At 43.0% G+C, this 19235-nt stretch overlaps 1 protein-coding gene across 9 annotated transcripts in view; it reads left to right on the forward strand.

Moving 5' to 3' along the window:
- Window positions 1-19235, forward strand: part of pam (peptidylglycine alpha-amidating monooxygenase) — a 322861-nt gene that overhangs the window by 223306 nt on the left and 80320 nt on the right. For all 9 annotated transcript variants that reach the window (XM_068029768.1, XM_068029766.1, XM_068029771.1 and 6 more), the window contains 2 exons: window positions 17558-17634; window positions 18476-18579. In XM_068029768.1, coding sequence (XP_067885869.1) covers window positions 17558-17634; window positions 18476-18579 — 181 coding nt within the window. The remainder of the gene's footprint in view (window positions 1-17557; window positions 17635-18475; window positions 18580-19235) is intronic.

Genomic DNA, 19235 nt, shown 5'->3' on the forward strand with positions numbered 1-19235 from the left:
ATAAAGCCTTGGTGAGCCCGCACCAGGAGTATTGTGTACAATTTTTGTCTCCTTATCTAAGGAAGGATATACTTGTCATAGAGGGAGTGCAACGGAGGTTCACCGGACTAGTCCCAGGGATGACGGGTTTGTCTTATGAGGAGAGATTGCAGAAACTGAGCCGGTATTCTCTAGAGTTTCAAAGAATGAGAGGTGATATCATTGAAACTTACAAAATTCTTACAGGGCCTGATAGGATAGATGTGGACATGATGTTTCCTCTGGCTTGTGAGTCTACAACAAGGGGACACACTCTCAGAATAAGGGGCAAGCCATTTAAGACTCAGATGAGGAGGAATTTCTTTACTCAAAGGGTGGTAAATCTGTGGAATTCTGTACCCCAGAGGCCTGTGGGAGCTCAATAATTGAGCATGTTCAAGGCAGAAATCAACAGGTTTCTGAATACTAATGACATCAAGGGATATGGGTATAGTGGGGAAAAAATGGCATAGAGGTAGATGATCAGCTATGATCTATTTCAATGGCAGAGAAGGCTCGACGGGCCATATGGCCTATTCCTGCTTCCATTTGCTATGATCCTTTCCCTTAAAAATGTTGCAATGCAATAGTCACCCACTGTAAAATGCTGGTATCTTCACACAACTTTGCTGTAGCTTTTTTAACGATTCATTTTATCAGTAGCACAGTACAGTGAATAGATTGCAAACTAAACATTTACTGATCTGTCAGTCAAGGAATGCTAAACTGTAGCTATCTGTGATCACCCTAGCAGTAATACAAATTATATTAATACATCAATACATATTAATAGGGATGGCAAGACTAATTTCTCAAATTATAGCTCCTGGACCAAAATGTCAGTAGTTGTGTCACATTTTGGTCAGTCAGCAGTAAGAGGTGGACTATTATTATTTACTCACAAATTTAAAAAAAATTAGACTGTGCAATGTATTATAGATACTTGCCACAAAAACATTTTATATTGAGAGGATTTGTTCATTTCTAGTATTAGCCATACTAATTTTGCTTCAAGGTAAACAAATTTTAGGATACAAATTAAATATTGCAGTGCAATATGGGATACAAAATGGAAACGAGAAGCTCGTAACAAGTAGATGATGGAAAAAATTGACACGTGCAAGGTAAAGATGACTTTAATAGTACTGTTAAAATTGAAGTTACAAAAACTCATGGATTTGGTTATTCCACCTTGGAGAGAGGAAAGAAAGCAGCTTTATGGCACATTGTGTTGACTGATTATGGTTTGATATCTACAGTAGTGTGGATAAGTCTTGAACTTCAACCATTCAAATCACTTAATTGAAAGAAGTTAATGTACCTTACAGAAAATGTCCCAGACACCACCATCACCATTCCTGGATATGTCCTGACCCACTGACAGGGCAGACCTACTAGAGGTGGCAGCACAGTGGTATACAGTTGTCCTCAACATTGACTCCAGACTCCATGAAGTCTTATGGTATCAGGTCAAATATGGGCACAGAATTCCTGATGGTTACCACCTAACATCCTCCCTCAGTACTCCTCCATATTGCACACCACTTCGAAGAAGCCCTGAGAGTGCAAGGGCACAGAATGTATTCTGGGTGGGGACTCTACTGACTGAGCTGGCCGAGTCCTAAAGGACATGGCTGCTAGACTGGATCTGCGGCAGATTTTTAAAAATTCTTTCATGGGATGTGGGCATCACTGGCAAGGTCAGCATTTATTGCCCATCCTAATTGCCCTTGACAACTGAGTGGCTTGCTAGGCAATTTCAGAGGGAAGTCGAGAGTCAACAGCATTGCTGTGGGTCTAGAGTCACATGTAGGCCAGACCAGGTAAGGACAGAAGATTTCCTTCCTTAAAGGACATTCGTGAGCCAGATGGGTTTTTACAACAGTAGACAGTGGTTTCATGGTCACCATGAGACTAGCTTTTAATTCCAGATTTATTAATTGAACTCAAATTTCGCCATCTGCTATAGTGGAATTCAAACCCATGTCCCCTGGGCATTAGCCAAGGACTCTGGATTACTAGTCCAGTGGCATTACCACTACGCCACCGCCTCCCTGGTGAGGGAGCCAATGAGAGAAAAACATATTTGACCTCTTCCTCGACAATCTACCTGTTGCAAATGCATCTGTCCATGACAGGAGTGACCACCACACAGCCCTTATGGAGACGATATGGTGAAATTTGAATTCAGTTTATCTGGGAATTAAAAAGCTAATCTAATGGTGACCATGAAACCATTGTTGATTGTTGTAAAAACCCATCTGGTTCACTAATGCCCTTTAGGGAAGGAAGTCTGTTGTCCTTACGTGGTCTGGCCTACATACAACTCCAGACCCACAGCAATGTGGTTGACTCTTAAAATGCCCTCTGAAATGGCCTAGCAAGCCACTTAGTTCAAGGGCAGTTGGGGATAGGCAGTCAATGCTGGCCTAGCCAGCGACTCCCACAAATGAATAAAGAAAAAATTGAGAATACCCTCCATCGTGTTGTGTTGTGTGGCACTGCCACCTTGCTAAATGGGATAGATTTCGAACAGATCTAGCAAATCAAAACTGGGCATCCATGATGTGCTGTGGGCCATCAGCAGCAGAACTGTATTCAACCACAATCTGTAACCTAATAGCCCAGTGTATTCCCCCAATATACCGTTATCGTCAAGCCAGGGGATCAACCCTGGTTCAATGAAGAGTGCAAGAGGGCATGCCAGGAGCAGCACCAGGCATAACCTCAAAATGAGGTGTCAACTTGGTGAAACTACAACACAGGACTACTTGCATGCCAAACAATGTAAGCAGCATGTGATAGACAGCACTAAGCGATCCCGCAACCAATGGATCAGTCTTGCCATATCCAGTCATGAAAGGTGGTGGACAATTAAACAACTAACAGGAGGAGAAGGCTCCACAAATATCCCCTTCCTCAATGATGGAGGAACCCAGCACTTCAGTCCTAAAGACGAGGCTGAAGCATTTGCAACTAACTTCAGCCAGAAGTGTCAAGTGGATGATCTGTCTTGGCCTCATCCTGAGGTCCCCAGCATCTCCGATCGCAGTCTTCAACCAATTTGATTCACTCTACATATCAAGAAATGGCTGAAGACACTGGATACTGACAACATTCCGGCAATAGTACTGAGGACTAGTGCTCCAAAATTGGCTGTGCCCCTAGCCAAGCTGTTCCAGTACAGCTACAACACTGGCATCTACCTGACAATTTGGAAAATTGCCCTGATGTCCTGTACGCAAAAAGCAGGACAAATCCAACCCAGCCAGTTACCGGCCCATCAGTCTACTCTTGATCATGAGCAAAGTGATGGAAGATGTTGTCGATAGTACTATCAAGCGATACCTAGTCAGCAATAACCTGCCAACTGTTGCTCAGTTTGGGTTCTGCCAGGGCCACTCAGCTCCTGACCTCACTCTAGCGTTGGTCCAAACATGTCCAAATGTAACCCCCCTATTTAAAAAGGGAGTGAAAGAGAAAACGGAGAACTGCAGACCTGTTAGTTTGATGTCAGTAGTAGGGAAAATGTTAGAATCTATTATAAAGGATGTGATAACTGAACACGTGGAATGTATTGATATGATTGGGCAGAGTCAATGTGGATTTGTGAAAGGGAAATCATGTTTGACAAACCTGTTGGAGTTTTTTGAGGATGTTACTTGTAGCATAGATGAAGGAGAACCAATGGATGTAGTGTATTTGGATTTTCAGAAGGCTTTTGATAAGGTCCCACACAGAAGGTTAGTAAACAAAATTGGAGCACATGGGATTGTGGATTCAGAATTGGTTAACAGACAGAAAGCAGAGAGTAGGAATAAATGGGTCATTCTCAGGATGGCAGGCTGTTACTAGTGGGGTACTGCAAGGATTAGTGCTTGGTCCGCAGCTGTTTACAATCTATATAAATGCTTTGGATGTGGGGACCTATTATAATATTTCCAGGTTTGCTGATACCAACTAGGGTGGTAAGTTGTGTAGAGGATGCAAGGAGGCTTCAAGGGAATTTGGACAGGTGAAATGAATGGGCAAGAACATGGCAGATGGAATATGATGTGAATAAGTGTGAAATGATGCACTTTTCTAGAAAAAACAGAAAGGCAGAGTATTTCTTAAATGGTGAGAGGTTGGGAAGTGTTGATGTCCAAAGTGAAGTGACGTGGGTGACCTTGTTCATGAATCACTAAAAGCTAGTATGCACGTGCAGCAAGCAATTAAGAAGGCAAATGATATGTTGGCCTTCATTGCATGGGGATTTGAGTACAGGAATAAAGTTGTCTTGCTGCAATTGTATAAAGCCTTGGTGAGCCTGCACCTGGAATATTGTGTACAATTTAGGAGATGAGGAATTTCTTCACTCAGAGGGTGGTGAATCTTTGGAATTCCCTACCCCAGAGGGCTGTGGAAACTCAATCATTGAGCATGTTCAAGGCAGAAATCGATAGATTTCTGGTTACTAATGACATCACGTGCTATGGGGATAGTGGGGAAAAATGATGTAGATGTAGATGATCAGCCATATGATGTGTTTGAATGGCGGAGCAGGCTTGACGGGCTGAATGGGAGGAAATAGCAGATGCGCTGAGGATCATTTTCAAATCCTCACAGGTTATGGGCGAGGTGCCAGAGGCTTGGAGGTCTGCGGACATTATGCCATTGTTTAAAAAGGATGCGAGGGATGGGCCAAATAATTATAGGCCGGTCAGTCTGACTTTGGTGGTGGGTAAATTATTCTGAGGGACAGGATAAACTGCCACTTAGAAAGGCACGGATTAATCAGGGATAGTCAGCATGGATTTGTTAAGGGAAGGTCAAGTCTTTCTAACTTGATTGAATTTTATGAGGAAGTAACAAGCAGCGTTGATGAGGTAGTGCAGTGGATGTGATCTGCATGGATTTTAGTAAGACATTTGACAAGGTCCTGCATGGCAAACTGGTCAGAAAAATGAAAGCCCATGAGATACAGGGGAACATGGCGAGTTGGATCCAAAATTGGCTCAGCGACAGGAAACAAAGGGTAGTAGTCGACAGATGTTTTAGTGAATGGAAAGTCGTTTCCAGTGACGTTCCACAGGGCTCAGTGTTGGGTCCCTTGCTGTTTGTGGTATATATTAATGATTTGGACTTAAATGTGGGAGCATGATTGGGAAATTTGCTGATGGCACAAAGATTGGCGGTGTAGTTGATAGTGATGTTCTCTGTAGGGTATTAACTGACGTGACAGACAAAGATACACTAAAACCAAAGTCTCATACAACTTCACTAGAATCACTTAAAGCATACAAATGCTTACAACAGTTTTATTTAGACACCAAATAAGTACAAGTCTCACTTCTTGTGCAAGGTACTACCCGACAACGCAGAGGTGATCAGTCTCTTGTCACGGTTGATCACTGAGCCGCCAGACTCGGGGTCCTGCCTTGGAGAGTTGTTCCCCGGTTCTCACCGAGAATACCCTCCAGTGTTAACCCTTATATATTATTTGAAGGTTGCTTGCTCAACCCATGACTCACATGATCTTGTTTTGCACAAATCTTAAAGCATTATCTCATCTTTGGAAAGCATTAGCTATTTAGCCACCTGGACAGAAGTCCAGACTTGTTTACAATAACCACCGTTCATTCCCCTATATCCCCTTTTATCTGTTCTTGTTCAACAGTCTCGTCTAACGGTCACATATCCCTAACCGCAAGTTTCGAAATGTCTGTTAGCTTACTTCAACAAGTTCTGCGCTTATTTTTAGCTGCCTTAGAGCATGCTGGGTATAAAGCATTACTTGACCAACTTTTCAGGGCCTACAGTCCCCCCCCTTTGATCCTTATAAATTTTCTAATTTATTATGGATCACATTACTCATTCTTCTAAATTGTGCCCTTGTACAGTCATAATTTCATTTCTAAAGGAAAAGCATACATAACGCAATGTTTAAAAAAAAAAGCACAATTTCAGCACTATCACATAAATAATCACTTGTGCCAACATAATACAGTCGCAATTTTATTTTAGAGTACATTGATCATTCATTAATTCATTTTAAGTGTTCACTTATAGGTTATACAATTATGCTTGTGTTGCATAATCAATTGTCTCTCTTTTTATAGAGCAAGTTGGAATACTGATTGCCTTTAAGGTAGCTGTCCAACCTGTGTTCATGCGTCCTCTCACATTCTTTAATTGATATTTTAAGTTTCCAAATTAAGTGTGACACATATAACACCAGGATACCCAAAACCACTATCAGGACGTGGGAGATAATTCCAAATCAGGGGTGTAGCTGCACATTTGACCCCCAGTTCCATAAGTCCTCCCACCAAGTAGAATTGTTTATCTCGTCAATCTCATCTTGTAGCTTCTTCGACTGTTGTTCCAGATTGTAGTACACTACCCCAGTGGCCTTAAGCTGCTGTCTCTCTTTACCCAAGCGCATGGGCAGTGGCTAAATAGTATATTCGTGTTCCCAGAGGTAGTGTATCAAGTCCTCCTTAATATGTTCTGTCACAATTATTGTTTCTGTCTTCCATTTATGTATGTCTACCAACTCCATCTTCCCTACTCTAGTTGGGATTTGTACTGTTGCTCACTGGGCAAGTTTGGTTATGTCCAAACCGGTATTCCTTTGCTGTGTTGGTTAAGCAATATCTCCCCTTTCCCATATAGGCCACATGGGTTAGCCCTGATCATGCTTTCCTAGTCTCCATGGTGCAATTTACAGTGGCATTAAATCCACATTTTGACTCTGATGTTTTATATATAGGATGAGGACTGGTATTCCAGACTACACTTAGACAATAAAAGCAAAATACTGCGGATGCTGGAAATCTGAAATAAAAACAAGAAATGCTGGAACCACTCAGCAGGTCTGGCAGCATCTGTGGAAAGAGAAGCAGAGTTAACGTTTCGGGTCAGTGACCCTTCTTCGGAACTGGCAAATATTAGAAATGTCAAAGGTTATAAGCAAGTGAGGCGGGGGTGGGGCAAGAGATAACAAAGAAGAAGGTGTAGATTGGACAAGGCCACATAGCTGACCAAAAGGTCATGGAGCAAAGGCAAATAATATGTTAATGGTGTGTTGAAAGACAAAGCATTAGTACCGATAGGGTGTTAACGGACTGAAGATTGAACAGCAGCAAGTACAAACATGAAAAAAAACAGTGGGTAAGCAAACTGAACAAACTAAGATGAAATGAAATAAACACAAAGAAAAAAAGATTGTAAAAAATGTACAAAATGAAAAAATAACTAAAAGTAAAATGGGGGGTCCGTCATGCTCTGAAATGATTGAACTCAATGTTCAGTCCGGCAGGCTGTAGTTTGCCTAATCGGTAAATGAGATGCTGTTCCTCGAGCTTGCGTTGATGTTCACTGGAACACTGCAGCAATCCCAGGACAGAGATGAGAGCAGGGGGGAGTGTTGAAATGGCAAGCAACCGGAAGCTCAGGGTCCCACTTGCGGACTGAGCGGAGGTGTTCCGCAAAGCGGTCACCCAGTCTGCGTTTGGTCTCCCCAGTGTAGAGGAGACCACATTGTGAGCAGCGAATACAGTATACTACATTGAAAGAAGTACAAGTAAATCGCTGCTTCACCTGAAAGGAGTGTTTGGGGCCTGGGATAGTGAGGAGAGAGGAGGTAAATGGGCAGGTATTACACCTCCTGCAATTGCAGGGGAAGGTGCCATGGGAAGGGGACGAGGTGGTGGGGGTAATGGAGGAGTGGACCAGGGTGTCGCGGAGGGAACGATCCCTTCGGAATGCTGACAGGGGAAGGGAGGGGAAGATGCATTTGGTAGTGGCATCACGCTGGAGATGGCGGAGGATGATCCTTTGGATATGGAGGCTGATGGGGTGGAAAGTGAGGACAAGGGGAACCCTGTCATGGTTCTGGGAGGGAGGGGAAGGGTTGAGGGCAGAGATACGGGAAATAGGCCGGACACGGTTGAGGGCCCTGTCAACAACAGTGGGGGGGAATCCTCGGTTGAGGAAAGAGTAGGTCATATCAGAAGCACCGTCATGGAAGATAGCATCATCAGAGCAGATGCGTCGGAGACGGAGAAACAGGGAGAATGGATTGGAGTCCTTACAGGAGGTAGGGTGTCAAGAAGTGTAGTCGAGGTAGCTGTGAGAGTCGGTGGGCTTATAATGGATATTAGTAGACAACCTATCCCCAGAGATGGAGACAGAGAAGTCGAGGAAGGGACAGGAAGTGTTGGAGATGGACCATGTAAAGGTGAGGGAAGGGTGGAAATTGGAAGCAAAATTGATCAAGTTTTCCAGTTTGGGGCGGGAGCAGGAGACAGCACCGATACAGTCATCAATGTACCGGAAAAAGAGTTGGGGGAGGGGGCCTGAGTAGGACTGGAACAAAGAATGCTCGACATATCCCACAAAAAGACAGGCATAACTAGGACCCATGCGGGTACCCATCGCAACACCTTTTACTTGAAGGAAGTGAGTGGAGTTGAAGGAGAAGTTGTTCAATGTGAGAACAAGTTCAGCCAGGCGGAGGAGGGTGGTGGTGGATGGGGACTGGTTGGGCCTCTGTTCAATGAAGAAGCGGAGAGCCCTTAAACCATCCTGGTGGGGATGGAGGTGTAGAGCGATTGGACGTCCATAGTGAAGAGGAGGAGGTTGGGACCAGGAAACTGGAAATTGTCAAAATGCTGTAGGGTGTCAGAAGAGTCACGGATGTAGGTGGGAAGAGACTGGACCAGCAGAGAAAAGGTAGAGTCTAGATAGGAAGAAATAAGTTCAGTGGGGCAGGAGCAGGCTGACACAATGGGTCTGCCGGGACAGTCCCGTTTGTGGATTTTGGGAAGGAGGTAGAAGCGGGCTGTCCGGGGTTGCGGGGCTATGAGGTTGGAAGCTGTAGAGGGAAGATCTCCAGAGGAGATGAGGTCAGTGACAGTCCTTTGGGCAGTGGCTTGATGTTCAGTGGTGGGGTCATGGTCCAGAGGGAGGTAGGAAGAAGTGTCTGTGAGTTGGCGTTGAGCTTCTGCAAGGTAGAGGTCGGTACGCTATACAACAACAGCACCACCCTTGTCTGCAGGTTTGATGACCATGTCGGGGTTAGACCTGAGAGAACCGAGTGCCTCAAGATCAGAGGGGGATAGGTTAGAGTGAGTGAGGGGGGCAGAGAAATTGAGATGACCAATGTCTCGCCGACAGTTTTCAATGAAGAGATCAAGAGCGGGTAAGAGGCCAGGGGAAGGGGTCCAGGTAGAGGGAGAATGCTAGAGGCAGGTGAATGGGTCTGCTGGTCGGGGGGAGGACTCCTGGTCAAAGAAGTGATCCCGGAGGCGACGGAAGAAGAGCTTAACGTCATGCCGAGCACGAAATTCATTGAGGTGGGGACGTACGGGGATAAAACTGAGAACTTTGCTGAGTACAGAACGGTCAGCATCAGAAAGAGGGAGGTCAGAGGGTATAGTGAATACACGGCAAGGGGTCAGATCAGAAGGGGTGGGGCCAGAGGGAAGTGAAGCGGAAGGAGGATCTGGAGGAGCATTCGTCCCCATCAGCTGCTGGAGCATACGTTCCTTGACATCTGAAAGGAAGAAAAAAAGTTTTTTGTTAATGCGTCGGATGAGACGAAAGATGAAATGAAACTGCGGAGTAGAACAGCTCTGAGATAAGGTGAGGCGGTGCTGCTGGAGAGAGAAGTTCAGTGTGTGCATGTGGCGGCGCATAGCACTGAGTGTGGATCTCAGGATGCGGTGAGAGTAGCAGTCCGAGGAACGTTGTATTTCTCGGAGATACCTGTCGTCCTGGGTGGATTCAAAACATGATGGGTGAAACTGCAGTTGGAATCCATGTGGAATAAGTCAGAGCCGGAGGCAGTCACTGAGGAAAGAGATGTGGCTGTGAAAACGTTGGCACCTGGTAATTTTATCCTTTGTGTGATTAGCTAAGTCTTCCAACTGGGTGTCATTTATCCAAACTGGTACCTGTCCTGCATCAATTTGCCTCAAATTTTCCCAAGTTTGTTCTAACATTCATGAACCGTACGTATACAACCTTCGTATCTTCTCAGGGTACAGTCAGATAGCTGGATATCTGAGATATTCCATATTACCAGTACCAACTTATGCTGCACATTATCATATGCAATTTTATTAGTTTTTATGATCGCAAGTCCGTTTCCTGGTCCTGCAGTTAAGGTACGGCAAGGGAGATCAGTCACTCGTTGCTGGGTTGGTAATTCGGATGCGGGGGTAACTGTAGTGGTTGATGCTTCTTGCCCCCATACGCCCATGGTACTGAGCCAAGGGGCGTCGACATCATCTTTTGCAACACAATAGGGCTAAGAGCCCCCAGTGTTGAATGGTTTCACACATATAGATCGGTTTCTACAAGCTTTATCATCACACTGCCATACGGAGAACTCGGGGGGGCCCCCATCTTTGCCAACTCATCGGCCCTCCTATCTCCTTCGGGGGTCTCGGTTAAACTGTTTCACACGTACATACTGTCAAAATATATATCAACTGGTGGGGGAAACGTATGGTTGTGTCACCACAAAAATAACCGCAGCTAGTTCTGCACCCTGCGCACTTAAACTCGCCGGTAGCTGGAAGGCAAGGTCTTTAATAGATTTTCCACGATGATCCTGTACATGTAATCTACACCCTGTCTCTCTAATCCTGTTCTCCATTGTAGAGGAACCGTCAACAAAACGTTTTTAGTGCTGGTTTGGTTGCTGGCTCCCTCCCGTGTACGCCCCACCCCCAATGATTTTGACACAAAAGGTCCCTTGAGGGCCTTTGCTGTCAAAACCTGACACTCATGGGGTTCGTCCTGGTAGATTAAATTGTCCACCAAGCACGTAGTAGTTCTTTTTCAGGAAATCATATAAAGGGGCTGCCTTTATGGCAAATCCATCAATATGGTTCCTACAATAGCCAACAAAGCCTAAAGATTATCTCCAAGCCTTAATATCTTGCGGTAAGGGGAGTTCAAGGCTTATCTGTACTCGCATTCCCTGTGTTATTACTATTCCCAAATTTCTTTCAGTGTCTGTGCCTTTTTAGGGTTGACTTACACCTCCCAGAGAAGTCGAAGGAACTCCTCCTTACTGTGCCAACTGCTGGTAGAATATCAACAGACTATTATGAAATCCTTGGGGGAGACACGTCCAAGTGGATTGTCCCTGGAATGTAAATGCAAATTTATATTGGCACTCTTGTGTCAGCGGTATGGACCAGAACCCATTCTAATGTCCAACACAGTAAACCACTTAGACTGTTTTGTTTTGTTTTGTTTTCTAAAACTTTTTTCTCTTAAATGTCAGATAAGTTTCCCTTTAAGTGCTTTAAATAACCACTCATATCAATTAAATTTTATTTATCGATTCCAATTTCTTATGCCCAGACTTGGTGGTACTGCATTTTTTTTACATTAAAGACAGAAGTGCTTGCAACTATCTCCTTCTCCAGCACTTTGTCTCATAGATAACAGATGCTGTGACATCAGAATCCATTGTGGCTCTGCCCCATGGCCCAATGGGGTACTTTTACTCTCAGCAATGCAAAAATTGTGTGGTGGATTAGATGGAAAAACAAAAGCTGTAGCTGGGTTAATTTCTTTGCTTGTCTCCAAGGGGGTGGAGCAAAACATTCTCAGCTGCGTCACTTTACGTAACCTTTTTTTTTCTGATCGAAAAGAACTACACTCCATTTTAATCTGTATTTTTTCAATTCTTTTGGTATCCTTAAGGTTTGAAAACAACAAAATCATTAGTAACATTATCAACTTCAAAGGAAAACATCTCCATCAGGGAAGACAGCATTTTAGATTAAAGTTCAATAGTTACCAAACTTTTAACATCTTTTGTAAGAGGTTTCTAATCCAAGGATTTTTTTTATACAACAAAGATGATTCGAAGTTCCAATTCATGGCAATTAACATTTAAAAATCAAAACTGCCAATGTTATATGAGCAAGTCTTATTAAAGACTCCCCCAAATAAACTTGAAAGTTCATTGTGGCCATAAATGAAATTTCCAGTTTTCTCAACTTAGCAGGTCAGTTAACCTTAATAGTATAAATTTAACTCAGACTCATTAACTACACACAGAACAGAATAGCTCGTGCTTATTTTTAAAGATAGGTAAATTGCATCATTTTTCTTGTTCTTCAGGTGCCTTTTCAAATGTCTGTAATAAAACCAAAGACTAAAGAAAAATAAGTTTAACATTCTTAAAACAGAAGATTTAACACCAGCTTCTTAAACAAACTTAAAATAGAGAGAATCTTTCCCATATCTCCTTTGTTTATCCTTCTCTTCCTTAAACCAATATCCAATTCTTGACATTTGCAACTTAAAACATTCAGTAAAACATGTCTTTAATTTAAACTCCAAAAATAAAACAGGAACAAATTTTAAACTGGAACTCCAATTAAAGCAGTGTTTTAAACTTCAAATTGGATTTCTGCCAGACATCTTCAGACCTTCAAGGCTGAAGCTATTGCTTAGAAAATTGTTCATTGCCTTTTTCACAGTTGCAAAACCAACTTTTAAAATAAAAAGTTTAATTTAAAATAAAATTCACTTTTATGTCCCACTCCTGGGTGCACAATCTTAAATTGAAATGGACACACTCAACGATCATTTTTCACACTCATTCAATTCCAAACAACTTAGAAAATTGATTCCGTAATGATGAATTCAAAGTACCAAAATCTGTCAAATTCCCTGTCCCGATTGAAATGAACACACACAAGTTCAACTAGTTCACAACCAAAACATGTCTCAAGGTTCCCATAAAATATACACGTGCAGAAATAGAACAAGTAACAGACTCATGCTTTCATCATTAAGGCCAGACAACAAAGAGTTAACGACTGTCCGTTCGACAGAACACAAGCTGCACATTCCAAGGACATTCATTTCATTCGTAGAAGCTTCCAACATTCACACATTTGACTCAAAGGACACAGTAAGTTGTTTTTACTCACTTGAAATTTCACTAAAACATAGCCTTTTTATGTCACTCTGCCATAAACTTAGTCATGGAGCCCTCTGGCCCATGAGGATTCCCTGAATCCTTGACGAAAGTCTCTATCTCTCTTTCACATAATTGTATCATGCAACTAGCTATTGCAGTGGGCACTTGAAGTTTAGATGTGCGCTTTGCCTGGCTTAGCCAGGCTTCCTCCCAATGTTTCTGTCCAATGGGTCCCAGACCCTCTAATGCCTTCTCGGCATATTCGACCCATTCGGGCCCCTTACAGTTTAAGTACTCTCTGAGCACTGTTTCCCATTCCGGACGGTTATTTGTTATTTCCTACTTCCACAATTCAGTCAAAAGGCATGGGAGGTGACCGGGGTTGGGGTCCGGAGACAGTGCCCCACGTAAGGGAGGTATAGTGACTGCCTCGTAAACCTTCTGTGGTGGTCTGTTCACTAAATTCCCGTCCGGTCCCTCCGCGTCAATGCTCAGGAGGTATGCAGAACACCCCTCAAGGCTGACTTTCAGAGTTTACCCTTACCTATCAACTGGTTAACTTTAACTCCCTACTGTTAATGATTTTTGTCCGTAATGTCCGTGATCCGGACACAGTGTGATTTAAAGCAATCACTTAACCATGCCCACCCAGGGACGCCAAAATGTTGACCCTTTTTCTCTGTAGGGTATCAACTGACATGACAGACAAAGATACACTAAAACCAAAGTCTCATATAACTTCACTAGAATCACTTAAAGCATACAAATGCTTACAACAGTTTTATTTAGACACCAAATAAGTACAAGTCTCATTTCTTGTACAAGATACTACACGTCAACACAGAGGTGATCAGTCTCTTGTCACAGTTGATCACTGAGCCTCCAGACTCGGGGTGCTGCCTTGGAGAGTTGTTCCCCGGTTCTCGCCAAGAATACCCTCCAGTGTTAACCCTTATGTATTCTTTGAAGGATCCTGCTCAACCCATGACTCACATGATCTTGTTTTGCACAAATCTTAAAGCATTATCTCATCTTTGGAAAGCATTAGCCATTTAGCCACCTGGACAGAAGTCCAGACTTGTTTACAATAACCACCGTTCATTCCCCTATATCTCTTCCTCTTTTATCTGTTCTTGTTCAACAGTCTAGTCCAACGGTCACATATCCCTAACCACAAGCTTCGACATGTCTGTTAGCTTACTTCAGCAAGTTCTGTGCTTATCTTTAGCTGCCTTAGAGTATACTGTCTATAAAGCATTACTTGACCAACTTTTCAGGGCCTACAGTGAAGAGGATATTTGTAGACTCCAGAATGATATCAATGGTTTGGTTGAATGGGCGGAAAAGTGGCAAATGGAACTCAATCCAGAGAAGTGTGAGGTAATGCATTTTGGGAGGGCAAACAAAGCAAGGGAAGACACAATTAATGGGAGGATATTGCGAGGGGTAGAAGAAGTGATAGACCTTGGAGTGCATGTCCACAGATCCCTGAAGGTGGTAGGACAGGTAGATAGAGTGGTGAAGAAGGCATAATGGAACTCTTTCCTTTATTGGCCGAGATATAGAATACAAAAGCAGGGATGTAATGCTGGAACAAAAACAAGAAATGCTGGATTCACTCAGCAGGTCTGGCAGCATCTGTGGAAAGAGAAGCAGAGTTAACGTTTCGGGTCAGTGACCCTTCTTCGGAACCGAAGAAGGGTCACTGACCCGAAACGTTAACTCTGCTTCTCTTTCCACAGATGCTGCCAGACCTGCTGAGTGAATCCAGCATTTCTTGTTTTTGTTCCAGATTTTCAGCATCCGCAGTATTTTGCTTTTATGTAATGCTGGAACCGTATAAAACTCTGGTTAGGCCACAGCTGGAGTATTGCGTTCAGTTCTGGTCACCACATTACAGGAAGGACATAATTGCTCTGGAGAGAGTACAGAGGAGATTTACAAGAATGTTGCCAGGGCTTGAAAGTTGCAGTTATGAGGAAAGATTGGATTGTCTAGGGTTGTTTTCCTTAGAACAGAGGAGGCTGAGGGGTGACTTAATTGAGGTGTACAAAATTATGAGGGACCTAGATAGATTAGACAGGAGGGACCTGTTTCCCTGGTGGGGAGGTCAATTACCAGGGGGCACAGTTTTAAGGTGGTTGGTAGAAGGATGAGAGGGGACATAGGGGAAAACTTTTTCACCCAGACGATGGTCAGTGTCTGGAATTCACTGCTAGGAACGGTGGTGGATGCAGAAACCCTCGACTCATTTAAAAGGTACTTGGATATGCACATGAAGTGATGTAACCCACAAGACTACAGACGGACCAGGTGCTGGAAGGTGGGATTAGATTGGGTGGCTAGATTTTTTTGGCCGGTGCAGACACGATGGGCTGAATGGCGGCCTTCTGTTCTGTAATTTTTCTGTGGTTCTATGGAATGGCCTACACCTGCTCCTGTTTCTATGATCCTATGGACAAAGGAGTTGATCTGAACAGGTGAGGTGAGAGTGACTACCCTTGACATCACGGCAGCATTTGACCCGAGTGTGGCATCAAGAAGCCCTGGTAAAACTGGAGTCAATGGAAATCAAGGGGAAAATTCTCCGCTGGTTCAAGTAATACCTAGCACAAAGGAAGATGGTTGTGGTTGTTGGAGGTCAATCGTCTCAGTCCCAAGACATCATTGCAGGGGCTCCTCAGGATAGTGTCCTAGGCCCAACCATCTTCAGCTGCTTCATCAATGACCTTACCTCCATCATAAGGTCTGAAGTGGGGATGTTCCCTAATGATACACAATGTTCTGCACCATTTGCGACTCCTCAAATACTGAAGCAGTGCGTGTTCATATGCAGCAAGACCTGGACAACATCCAGGCTTGGGTTGATGAGTGGCAAGTTACATTTGTGACACACAAGTAACTGGCAATGACCATCTCCAAAAAGAGAGAATCCAGCCATCTATCCTTGACATTCAATGGCATTACCATCACTGAATCCCCCACTATCAACATCCTGGGGGTCACCATTGACCAGAAACTGAACTGACCAGCCACATAAATACTGTGGCTACTAGAGCAGGTCAGAGGCTAGGAATTCTGCGGCAAGTAATTCACCTCCTGACTCCCAAAGCCTGTCCACCATTTACAAGGCACAGTCAGGAGTGTGATGCAGTACTCTTCACTTGCCTGGATGGGTGCAGCTCCAACAACACTCAAGAAGCTCAACACCAACCAGGCCAAAGCAGCTTGCTTGATTGGCACCCCATCCACTACCTTCAACATTCACTCCCTTCACTACCGACGCACAGTGGCAACAGTGTGTACCATCAACAAGATGCACTGCAGCAAATCACCAACACTCCTTCGACAGCAACTTCCAAACCCACAGCCTCTACCAGCTAGAAGGACAAGGGCAGCAGAAGCAGGGGAACACCACCACCGTGCAAATTTCCCTCCAAGTCACACACCACCCTGACTTGGAATTATATTGCTGTTCCTTCACTGTTGCTGGGTCAAAATCATGAAACTCCCTTCCTAACAGCACTGTGGGTGTACCTACACCACATGGACTGCAGCTGTTCAAGAAGGCGGTTCACCCACCACCCTTTCAAGTGCATTCAGGGATGGGAAACAATTGTTGGCCTAGCCACCGACGCCCACATCCTGTGAAACAATTTTTTAAAAATGGAATGAAGTAGTGTTTATGAATAAGGATGATTAAGTATGGAGTTAAGTAGTGTTGGATTTATGTAATCTGTATGTCCTTTTGAGTATGTTCACATTCATTGTATGTGCAACAGTATCTGTAATGTACCAGCATGTTTTGCAACAAGCTATTTTCGGAATAAAATATTGTATCTCTCGCAAATGAGAGAATAAGTAGGGCACTACTTAATTTCCCTGTTTATGGTGTTATGGGCAAGTGGGAAATGACGTGGCTGGTTTCCAATGATCACCTCTTCACTGACCACAGATAGTGTTTTTGTTTAAACTAATGTTTCAGCACCTGAGTTTTGTTGGCCAAGAAAACAGACAGTGACAGGTTTTCTCATGAGTTTAAAACAAGATTAAATATTTATTGAACAATAATCGCCTGAGAAATGTTTAGAAATTTTAATATTGTACATGTGTAACCTGGCACTAGAAATATTGCTGTCGGAGACACACATTGATATATTTTAAATTCATTATGCTGAAATGCACTTCTCTTTCAAAATTGATAATGAGCAAAGGACGTCAACATTATAGGAATTAGTTGAACTGTCTATAACACTCAGTATAACCCACGTAATCGTTTGACCCCTGTGCTGGAATTAACAGGTGCTGTATGAAAAGAACATAAATCTATTCATTTCAAGTCTATAGCTAATTTCTAGAAGTAGAATTGCATTCATATCAATACTTAGCAGAGAAAGTAATAAGTTAGTGTGACACAATTGCTTTTGTTCCGTCTGGCTGCACATGCTAACCAGACATGCAATTTGTAATTCACTGACTGACCTTTAGTTTCCAATAATACCCTTTTGAAGTACAATGAGTATTGAATTATGTTTCAGTGAATTTTTACTTAAACCATGTCAATAACCATGCATTCAATGTTGATTTCTGTAATTTTAGGCCAGGTGGTTAGTGGATACAGAGTAAGGGATGGAAAATGGACATTAATTGGACGACAGAGTCCACAACTACCACAGGTTTGTCTGTTCCTCAATTCATATAGTCTGCAAATATTGGCTCAAATCTTGCTGGAGCATGGCATCTTGCAGTGCCCCCATTAATTAGACTTTTTCCCTCACCCTTAAATTCAAAACTTTTTTGTTCTGCCAGTTGCTGGAAGTGTAAGCTGATGCTGTGATGGCAACAGGGCATCTGGGACCTTGGTGAACAACAGGACCACCAGTCCTTAATCAATGATATTTAAAGTTTGATAAAGAAAGGGATTCACAATGGAGAAGAAGGGTGAATTTGAGTCTAATCAGGTACAGAATGAGAAATAAATTGAGGAAAAGAAAGATTCGATTATGGGAAAAAGACACTGGAAAGATAAGGGAAAAATGTAAAAATTTAAGACATCTCTAGCTAGAAATGTAGGAATGAGACGGCATCATTTAAATTCTTCCCTTTCTGGGCTCGAGCGGTTGATTTGGCATTGCAGAAACATAAATCTCTTCAAACTAATTACCAGCCCTAATTTTCTGTGATCAATTTAATTGGCAATTATGTACAAATGCAGCAACCTCATGAAACTTATGGGAAGGTTGACAGCAAGCTGCTGTTTTCATGAGACTAATGGTAAAGCAGTGCAAATCATCCAGCAATTCATGGGGAATCTCTTCCGCACCACAAGTTGCTGAGTGATTTACGTATTAATAATGGCATGTGCCATTACACTTGCTGTTATTTTGGCAGCAACTCCTAGACCATTATCTTAAAAAGCAATCCACTTAAAATATATTTCAATTTACCCTTCAAAAATTGCCATTAAACTGGTTTTTAAAAAGTTTTTTTGGAACCTTGTTTGTGTGTTCTTTTCAGGCTTTCTATCATTTGGAAAACCCAATGGATATTAAATATGGTGACACCATTACAGCTAGATGCATTTTCTCAGGAAAAGGAAGGACAACTGTTACACGGATGGGGTAGGTCTCAAATTGACCACTTAATAGCTGGAGTGGCACTGGTTTATTTCAAAAATTAATTGTACATCTTCTGAAAATGCAAGGTCCCTAGTGATTGTACATCATTTATCTTTATTTCTCAAAGCAGTTGTATTATCTAGATTTTCTTTTGAAAAGTATTTATGATCTCTTATTGGACAATAATTTGTATTGTGAATATTATGCCATGACTTATAACAGTGGCGCAGTGGTTAGCACCGCAGCCTCACAGCTCCAGCGACCCAGGTTCAATTCTGGGTACTGCCTGTGTGGAGTTTGCAAGTTCTTCCTGTGCCTGCGTGGGTTTCCTCCGGGTGCTCCGGTTTCCTCCCACATGCCAAAGACTTGCTGGTTGATAGGTTAATTGTCCATTATAAATTGCCATTAGTATAGGTAGGTGGTAGGGAAAATATAGGGACAGGTGGGGATGTGGTAGGAATATGGGATTAGTGTAGGATTAGTATAAATGGGTGGTTGATGGTCGGCACAGACTTGGTGGGCCGAAGGGCCTGTGTCAGTGCTGTATCTCTAAACTAAACTAAACGTTAACTCTGCTTCTCGCTCCACAGATACTGCCAGACCTGCTGAGTATTTCCAGCATTTCTTGTTATATTTCAGATTTCCAGCATCTGCAGTAT

Source organism: Heterodontus francisci, chromosome 4 (assembly GCF_036365525.1).
Source record: "Heterodontus francisci isolate sHetFra1 chromosome 4, sHetFra1.hap1, whole genome shotgun sequence".
NCBI lineage: Eukaryota > Metazoa > Chordata > Chondrichthyes > Heterodontiformes > Heterodontidae > Heterodontus > Heterodontus francisci.